Source organism: Aotus nancymaae, unplaced genomic scaffold, assembly GCF_030222135.1.
Source record: "Aotus nancymaae isolate 86718 unplaced genomic scaffold, 86718_ANA_hifiasm-v0.15.2.pri h1tg000039l, whole genome shotgun sequence".
NCBI classification, from domain to species: Eukaryota; Metazoa; Chordata; class Mammalia; order Primates; family Aotidae; genus Aotus; species Aotus nancymaae.
In genome coordinates this window covers 7,815,807-7,825,524 of record NW_026988453.1, presented here as the reverse complement: position 1 = coordinate 7,825,524, position 9,718 = coordinate 7,815,807, and the positions used below count along the sequence as shown (strand labels likewise).

At 55.2% G+C, this 9,718-nt stretch overlaps 1 protein-coding gene across 1 annotated transcript; it reads left to right on the top strand.

Annotated features, from left to right (window-relative positions):
- Positions 1-1,105: 1,105 nt before the first annotated feature.
- On the top strand, positions 1,106-5,514 carry LRRN2 (leucine rich repeat neuronal 2). Its single transcript, XM_012459387.3, has one exon. The coding sequence runs from the start codon at positions 2,244-2,246 to the stop codon at positions 4,383-4,385; it is 2,142 nt and encodes a 713-aa protein (XP_012314810.1). The 5' UTR covers positions 1,106-2,243; the 3' UTR covers positions 4,386-5,514.
- Positions 5,515-9,718: the final 4,204 nt, after the last annotated feature.

Here is a 9,718-nt window from a genome sequence, read left to right as displayed (position 1 = left end):
TCTTTGGTTCTGGGTCAAGACTGGACTTGCCCCCACGGCCCTGGGATCTGAGAGAGAAACTGGGTAGGTTCCTCACACCAGATGGAGGAAACAGCTGTGGCTTGGATTCTCGATTGCAGGGATGATGTCCAGGCTCCCGGGGAAAGGGGTTCTAGAGTCACAGAGACTGAGTCATATAATCAACACTCACTGGGCACTCATCCTGTACTACAGGCATGAGGCAAGACAGGTCTCTAGTTGGAGACTTTTTCCCACGGTGTGGTCGGAACTGTGACAGTAGGACGTGCGAGTACTGTAAGAGCATAAGGCCAGCCCCTTAGCCAGCAGGCGGGGAGGTTTTAGAGAAGCTTTCTTCTGCAGGAGGTGACTGAACTTAAAGCTGAGCATTGAGAACAAGTAGGAGTTTTCTGGAAGACAATGAGGAGGAGATATTAGAAGGTGGGGGGCATGTCACAGTAACTTCAACCCAAAAGGTTTGTGTGGAACGGGTAAGTGGGGTGGTGACAAGAGAAGCCAGGTGAAGGGGCCGAGCCAGGTCATAGAAGGTCTTACCTGCACAGCTGAGGAGCTCAGACCCAGGCTTCTTAACTCCACTACCTCGTCCTGGGCAACTCTGCCAGGCTGTTGGGAAAGGAGAAGAACTCCTGCCTCCATAATGGGGAAGTTGGCAAACACCAAAGCAGCACGCCCCGCCCAGAAGAGCCTAGGCAGCAGCACGCCCCGCCCAGAAGAGCCTAGGCAGCAGCACGCCCCGCCCAGAAGAGCCTAGGCAGCAGCACGCCCCGCCCAGAAGAGCCTAGGCAGCAGCACGCCCCGCCCAGAAGAGCCTAGGCAGCAGCACGCCCCTCCCAGAAGAGCCTAGGCAGCAGCACGCCCCGCCCAGAAGAGCCTAGGCAGCAGCACGCCCCGCCCAGAAGAGCCTAGGCAGCAGCACGCCCCTCCCAGAAGAGCCTAGGCAGCAGCACGCCCCGCCCAGAAGAGCCTAGGCAGCAGCACGCCCCTCCCAGAAGAGCCTAGGCAGCAGCACGCCCCGCCCAGAAGAGCCTAGGCAGCAGCACGCCCCGCCCAGAAGAGCCTAGGCAGCAGCACGCCCCGCCCAGAAGAGCCTAGGCAGCAGCACGCCCCGCCCAGAAGAGCCTAGGCAGCAGCACGCCCCGCCCAGAAGAGCCTAGGCAGCAGCACACCTGCTTCCCAGCCTGCCTGTATGTGGACCAGACTTGCTGCCTTTCACCTCCAGAGTCCTGGGGAGTCCATCCCAGATTTTAGAAGCTGTACTTATTCCATCAACCCTCACCCACCTCCCACGTACACTGCCAGAGGAAGTTTTGGAAACTCATTTTGTCTTTCATTTACCCAGTGAGCCAAGCAGGTTGGGAGGAAAGAGGTAAGAAAAGTTAGAAAACCTACCTCACATCTCTCTGGGCTCTGAAGGACTCTGAAGATGACAATAATTTCAGCCCATCCACTCTCCTTCCCTCCCAAAACACACACACACACACACACACACACACCCCTTCCTCTCCTTCACTGAAGACTCACAGACACTCACTCTGTGAGCAGATCTTAGAAACCAACACTAAAGCCTTAAGGACAGGCCTGGCCATGACCTGTGCAGCTCCTTTGGTTTGCTGAGTCAAAAACATGGGAGGGGCCGGGCGCGGTGGCTCACGCCTGTAATCCAGCACTTTGGGAGACCAAGGTGGGCAGATCCCTTGAGGTCAGGACTTTGAGACCAGCCTGGCCAACATGGAGAAATCCCATCTCTACTAAAAATACAAAAATTAGCTGGGGGTGGTGGCACATACCTGTAATCACAGCTACTCAGGAGGCTGAAGCAGGAGAATTGCTTGAACCCAGGAGGCAGAGGATGCAGTTTGCTGAGACTGCACCATTGTACTCCAGCCTGGGCAACAGAGTGAGACTCTGTCTCAAACAAACAAACAAGCAAACAAACACAGGAGTGGGGGTAGATACTGTTTCTCTGCAACCTCCTTAACTCTGCATCCTCTTCTTCCAGGGCTGCCCCTGATGGGGCCTGGCAATGAGTGAGCAGGCCCCGCCCCAGTGGACAAGAAGGAGGAGCTGTATCCAGAAGGGCGAGAAGTGATGCCCGGTGTAGAATGACTGCCCTGGGAGGGTGGTTCCTCGGGCCCTGGCAGGGTTGTTGACCCTCACCCTGCAAAACACGAAGAGCAGGACTCCAGACTCTTCTTGTGAATGGTCCCCTGCCCTGCAGCTCCACCATGAGGCTCCTCGTGACCCCCCTCTTGCTAGCTTGGGTGGCTGGTGCCACTGCCGCTGTGCCCGTGGTACCCTGGCGTGTGCCCTGCCCGCCTCAGTGTGCCTGCCAGATCCGGCCCTGGTATACGCCCCGCTCATCCTACCGTGAGGCCACCACTGTGGACTGCAATGACCTATTCCTGACGGCGGTGCCCCCTGCGCTCCCCGTGGGCACGCAGACCCTGCTCCTGCAGAGCAACAGCATTGCCCGTGTGGACCAGAGTGAGCTGGGCTACCTGGCCAATCTCACAGAGCTGGACCTGTCCCAGAACAGCTTTTCAGACGCCCGAGACTGTGATTTCCACGCCCTGCCCCAGCTGCTGAGCCTGCACCTGGAGGAGAACCAGCTGACCCGGCTGGAGGACCACAGCTTTGCAGGGCTGGCCAGCCTACAGGAACTGTATCTCAACCACAACCAGCTCTACCGCATCGCCCCCAGGGCCTTTGCGGGCCTCAGCAACCTGCTACGGTTGCACCTCAATTCCAACCTGCTGAGGGCCATTGATAGCCGCTGGTTCGAAATGCTGCCCAACCTGGAGATACTCATGATTGGCGGCAACAAGGTAGATGCCATCCTGGATATGAACTTCCGGCCCCTGGCCAACCTGCGCAGCCTGGTGCTAGCAGGCATGAACCTGCGGGAGATCTCCGACTATGCCCTGGAGGGGCTGCAGAGCCTGGAGAGCCTCTCCTTCTACGACAACCAGCTGGCTCGAGTGCCCAGGCGGGCACTGGAACAGGTGCCCGGGCTCAAGTTCCTAGACCTGAACAAGAACCCGCTCCAGCGGGTCGGGCCAGGGGACTTTGCCAACATGCTGCACCTCAAGGAACTGGGGCTGAACAACATGGAGGAGCTGGTCTCCATCGACAAGTTCGCCCTGGTGAACCTCCCCGAGCTGACCAAGCTGGACATCACCAACAACCCACGGCTGTCCTTCATCCACCCCCGCGCCTTCCACCACCTGCCCCAGATGGAGACCCTCATGCTCAACAACAATGCTCTCAGTGCCTTGCACCAGCAGACGGTGGAGTCCCTGCCCAACCTGCAGGAGGTAGGTCTCCACGGCAACCCCATCCGCTGTGACTGTGTCATCCGCTGGGCCAACGCCACGGGCACCCGTGTCCGCTTCATCGAGCCGCAGTCCACCCTGTGCGCGGAGCCTCCGGACCTCCAGCGCCGCCCAGTCCGTGAGGTGCCCTTCCGGGAGATGACGGACCACTGTTTGCCCCTCATCTCCCCCCGCAGCTTCCCCCCCAGCCTCCAGGTGGCCAGTGGAGAGAGCATGGTGCTGCATTGCCGGGCACTGGCCGAACCCGAACCCGAGATCTACTGGGTCACTCCAGCGGGGCTTCGACTCACACCTGCCCATGCAGGCAGGAGGTACCGGGTGTACCCCGAGGGGACCCTGGAGCTGCGGAGGGTGACGGCGGAAGAGGCAGGGCTGTACACCTGTGTGGCCCAGAACCTGGTGGGGGCTGACACTAAGACGGTTAGTGTGGTTGTGGGCCGTGCTCTCCTCCAGCCAGGCAGGGACGAAGGACGGGGGCTGGAGCTCCGGGTGCAGGAGACCCACCCCTATCACATCCTGCTATCTTGGGTCCCCCCACCCAACACAGTGTCCACCAACCTCACCTGGTCTAGTGCCTCCTCCCTCCGGGGTCAGGGGGCCACGGCTCTGGCCCGCCTGCCTCGGGGCACCCACAGCTACAACATTACCCGCCTCCTTCAGGCCACGGAGTACTGGGCCTGCCTGCAAGTGGCCTTTGCTGATGCCCATACCCAGTTGGCTTGCGTATGGGCCAGGACCAAAGAGGCTACTTCTTGCCACAGAGCCTTAGGGGACCGACCTGGGCTCATCGCCATCCTGGCTCTCGCTGTCCTCCTCCTGGCAGCTGGGCTAGCGGCCCACCTTGGCACAGGACAACCCAGGCAGGGGGTGGGTGGGCGGCGGCCTCTCCCTCCAGCCTGGGCTTTCTGGGGCTGGAGTGCCCCTTCTGTCCGGGTTGTGTCTGCTCCCCTCGTCCTGCCCTGGAATCCAGGGAGGAAGCTGTCCAGATCCTCAGTAGCGGAGACACTGTCGCCACCATTGTCTCAAAATTCTTGAAGCTCGGCCTGTACTCAGCAGGAAGGAAATCACTAGGACTACTTTTTACCAAAAGGGAAGCAGGCTGGGCCACATGCCCTGCCAGGAAGGGGACATGGACCCATGTGCTTGAGGCCTGGCAGCTGGGCCAAGACAGATGGGGCTTTGTGGCCCTGGGGGTGCTTCTGTGGCCTCCAAAAAGTTGCCCTTACCTTCCAGGGCCACCTCTGCTGCCATTCTGAGGAACATCTCCAAGGAACAGGAGGGACTCTGGCTAGAGCCTCCCGCCTCCCCATTTCCTCCTTGCCCAGAGGCTCCTGGGCCTGGCTTGGCTGTCCCCTGCCTGTGTCCCTGGGCTGCACCCCTTCCTCTTCTCTTTCTCTGTACAGTCTCAGTCGCTTGCTCTTGTGCTTCCTGGGCAAGGGCTGAAGGAGGCCTCTCCATCTCACCTCGGGGGACAGCCCTCAACATGGGAGTGACCCCAGCCAGATCCGAAGGACATTTGGAAGAGGACGCCCAGGAACGCCTCATCTCAGCAGCCCGGGCTTGGCATTCCGCAGCTGACTTTCTATAGGCAATTTTGTACCTTTGTGGAGAAATGTGTCACCTCCCCCAACCCGATTCACTCTTTTCTCCTGTTTTGTAAAAAATAAAAATAAATAATAACAATAATACGGGGGAAAGGAATGAAAGGAAAATAATCCTCTGAGTATTGAGTTAAGGAGCTCTGCTCTGGAATCTCCTCGGAGCCTGGAGGGAGATGGGCATGGGGGGCCACCTGGGATATGAGAAGAGGGACAGGGTGATAGAGAGGACAGTTTTTCCTTTTCAGTTTGAATTCTGGCTCCTGGGCCTGCTCCTGGCCCCCAAGAGTCTCCGTGGCTATGATAATGATCCGAGTGAGGAAAGGAAGGAGGCAGAGCGCAGGAGGCAAGGAGAGGGAACCATCGAGACATACCCCAAGATGGAGAGAGCGGAAATTTCCATCACCAAATGCTGTCACCCCTTCTCCTTCTCTGATAAGCAATTAACATGCCAGAGCATAGGAAGCACTTCCCAGCCTATTTCTAATTAAACAAACCCAAGAGGCAGAGTCATGCAGAGAATTGCAAATCATCAAGACAGCAAGAACTTTGGCTTGCTGGGGCAGGAGCGGGACATGGGGTGATAGAGGATTTAGGGAGGGGAGGGCTATGGAATAAGGAAGTGACTGCATTTTATCTTTCTGTTCCATTTCTGTATAATTTGCAATAAGCATGGTTTGCTTTTGTAGTTTTTTTTTTTCTTTTGAAACTGATCGAGTTCTTAGGACTCCATGTGAAGAGGAACATCTGTTGGGAAGCCATTAGAGCCAAGGGCAGAGGGGCACTGTGGCCCCATCAAGGGGGCCGTGCCAGAGCCAGTTGCCACTGGGCCACCGCTCTCCGTTTCTGAGCTAGGCTGGGAAAGGAATGGGTTTCCTGAGACTGACAGCAATGCACAAACCCCGAGGGTCCCCCTGTGCTACACAGCACATTTCGTAGACTTGGTGGAAGCAGATCCTGAGCCATCATCAAGACTGCAAACGTATACACAGGCGGAAGCCAGACCAGTGACAGAGCACCAGGCCCCATGGACCTGGAGCACTCACCTAAACCAGGGGGTAGTGTCCCTCCCTCAGGAAGCTCAAAGAGAGCAGGCTCTGCGAAGACCATCAGCAAATAGCCACGGTAGGAACCTTCTTCCTTTTGGCCCAGGTCCTTACTCAGAGTCACCTGTGGGGCTTGCTAAACACAGATGGCTGGTCCTGCCCCCAGAGTTTCCCATCTACTAGAGCTGGGTGGTGGCTGAGAACCTGGATGTCTAACAAGTTTTCAGGTGACACTGATGCTGCTAGACTGGGGACAACACTTTGAGAACCACTGGGTGCAGGCTTGCAGTGGCTGGGATTTTTCACTCCTGCTCCAGTCCTCGGCTTTTTAATAGACAGTGTTGTGGCTTATGGCTCCAGAAAAGAGTTGGGAAGAGGCTGGAGGATGGTCCCTCCTCCCCACTCTTCTGACAGGTTGCTCACCCCCATTTCAATGACACACTGCCTTGAGGTCAGCTGCTCCTTTCATGAGTGCTTTTTTACATGGGCATGTTCTGCATTATTTAGGGGAGGGGAAGGCAGAGACGCTTTCGACATCTACACACATGCTCCCCCTTCCTTTCCCTGCGGCACCCTGGCAGACACTCCTAGCACCCCACACGGTTCTCTTCTGATGAGTTTTGGGATCATCACAGCCATGTTCTAGGCAGCCCTTCCAATGGACTGGAGCTGGTCTGTGTAGTTTAGCCTATTCTCCATTCTCAGGATCCAGAAGCTCTGTAGGGAGGAGGTGGGACAGAGCCTGTGCTGATCACGGAAAACTGGAGTCAGAAATCAACTCCTCAGGCCAGGCGCGGTGGCTCATGCCTATAATCCCAGCACTTAGGGAGGCTGAGGCGGGCAAATAACCTGAGGTCAGAAGGTCAAGTTCATCCTGGGCAACATGGTGAAACTCCGTCTCTACTAAAAACACAAAAATTAGCTGGGCGTGGTGATGGGCACCTGTAATCCCAGCTACTTGGGAGGCTGAGGCAGGAGAATCGCTTGAACCCGGGAGGCGGAGGTTGCAGTGAGCCAAGATCGCACCATTGCACTCCAGCCTGGGAGACGAGCGAAACTGTCTCCATAAACAAAAAAGAAAGAAACGCCTCTCCTTTCCTCCCAGAAGATCCACAGTGCTGCCTGAGACATGGAGAATCAAGGTGTTCCCTTAAATAAGCTCCTGACCCCTGTAAGAGCCTGTGGAGCCCTGTAACACCCTGTCACCACCTCCACTGCCACCCTGGAACTTACTGAGCTATCAAAACAGGGGCACCTGCAGATACAGAGGTCCCAAGGCTTTAGATCCCTCAGGCTCAAAAGACATGCACGTGTGCCTGCAGTTGGAAGGTAGAAAGAGGGAGTGTTCCCAGCCCCGGAGGAACACTTGCCTGCTCTGATCTCTTTGCTACCCCCATTTCCACCAGACTCCTCAGTTACAGAATGATTGGAAGCTGTGAGCCCCTGGGGAAAGGCAGAAATCATCCAAGCCAGAGGATGCAGCTCTGGCTCCCAGGCTCCATGTGCCTGTACTTGATGCGCTGTGGCGTCTCAGCTGCTGTGGGGCTCACAGCTGCTCAAGTCCTTGAACGTGAATGCTTTCTTCTCAGAAGAAAGTGTCAGTTATGAGCGCTTAATCTGTGTCTCACCTGAATCCCCAGGTCCTGAACTGTTTGGCTACACCAGCGAAGTTAGGTCAGGTGGGAAAAGGAAAGCAGCTCATGACATCTCTTCTGTAACGAGAGATGACACTGCAGGGATACTCCCCAGTTGGAGAGAGGGAGGACAAGGCGCTCTGTGGGTTGCTGTGTCCTGGAATAGCCAGAAATGGAGCAGCTGAACGTAAGCAGCCTCTCCCCTGGTACACAGCTGGACGTTTGGCCTTGGTGTGTTTCGAGCAGGAGGAAGGACAGTGGGACCATCCCCTGCCCTCCTCTGGCCCTATGCGTCCATTAACACAGCCTAACAGGTGACATTGAAGCGTAAGCTTCAATACTAGACCAAACATCTGGGCAAATAAACATACTGGGTTTAAAACAAAACAGCTATTAAGCCTGCCTGGTGTCTTCTGTACATTTCAGATTGCTTTTCTTTTAATCCTAAATAGAAATAATACTTACCACCAGGTGCAGTGGCTCATGCCTGTAATTCCAGCACCTTGGGAGGCCAAGGCAGGTGGATCATCTGAGCCCAGGAGTTCAAGACCAGCCTGGCCAAGATAGTGAAACCCCATCTCTACTAAAAATACAAAAAAAAATTAGCCAGGCATGGTGGTGGGCACCTGTGGTCCAGCTACTCAGGAGGCTGAGGCAGGAGAATCGCTTGAATCCAGGAGGTGGAGATTGCAGTGAGCCAAGATTGTGCCACTGCACTCCAGCCTGGGCAACACAGTGAGACTCTGTCGAAGAAAAAAGAAAAGAAAAGAAAGGGAAGGAGGGAAGAAGGGAAGGAGGGAGGAGAAGGAAGGAAGAAAGGAAGGAGAAAGAAAAAGAAAGGAAGGAAGGAAGGAAAGAAGAAAAGAAAAGAAAAGAAAAAAAGAAAGGGAGGGAGGGAAGGAAGGAAGGAAACTTGCTTCTGTTTAAAATTTTAAGTTTAGGGCCTATCATTTCTTTCTATTGAAATGATTTCAAAACCTAACCCAATTTGTTGAGCATATTAGTTTTCCCTCCCTAGTGCACTGGCCAATTCAATCCTGCCTTCTGTGTCCTCATACACGGCTCAGATAGGTCACAGAGCAGAACTGGGCCAGGAGACAGTTCTGCGGCTCACCACTGCAGCCTTCCCGCCAGCCTGACATGGGTCCATTAATCAACATGTCTGGTGTGGCTGCTCAGCTAGCTACAAACCACCCAAATACACTATATCGCAGCCTGCATTTCTGCAACTCATCTGTAGGGTTGTCAAGACAAACTTTGTGAAAGGTTGAGCTGAAATGAGGATGTAATGAGTGTGTAGCATTCCTGGGAACCATCAGTCTAATCACCGTATCACAGAAGTAGAGAAGAACGGCTGGTCTGGTGTCAGGGACCAGCTGGGACTCTCCCGATCTTAGCACTGAAAGTCCCACATTTCAGGAAACTCTCTCAGTCCTGGGGAAACTGGGATGGTTGGTCACCTTGTCTAGTGAATTCTAAGTCTACCCAAGCCACCTTCCTCTCTCCCTTCCAATCAACAAACATTTAGTGAAGATGACCATGTGATAGGTGCCGTTCTGTGGACTAAGGATACAAACAAAAGTCGCAGAGGCTGTAGACCTCGCATTTTAGTAAGGGAGAAAGCTGATGGACGGGAGAAGTAGGTTAAAATATCTAATATGTTGAATGGGGATGAGTACTAGGGAGAAAAAAATGTCAGGAAAGATGAGTGGGGCCTCGATAGGGTGGTCATAAAAGGCCTCACTGAGAAGGTAGCATTTCAGCAAAGAGATGGGAAAGTGAACCAAGCAGTTGTCTGGGGGAAGAGTGATCCAGGCATGGAGAATGGCAAGGGTGAAGGTCAAGAGCAAGGAGGCTGGTGTGGCCCGAGCAAGAGCGGGTGGAGGAAAAGAACCCGTGAGACCTGCTGTCAGAGAAGCAGCCAGCAGCTGGCGGTGTGGGCCTGCAGACCACGAGAAGGACTGTGGCTTTTCCTTTCAGTAAGAAGGGGAGCCCCTGGAGAGTTCTGAGCAGACATGATTTGACTTACATGGATCCCTCTGGTTGCCAGATGGAGAACAGAGCATGTGGGTCTGGGGTGCACAAGGGCA

Coding starts and splice junctions, on each gene's coding strand:
- LRRN2 (XM_012459387.3), top strand. CDS start 2,244: ATGAGGCTCCTCGTGACCCCCCTCTTGCTAGCTTGGGTGGCTGGTGCC.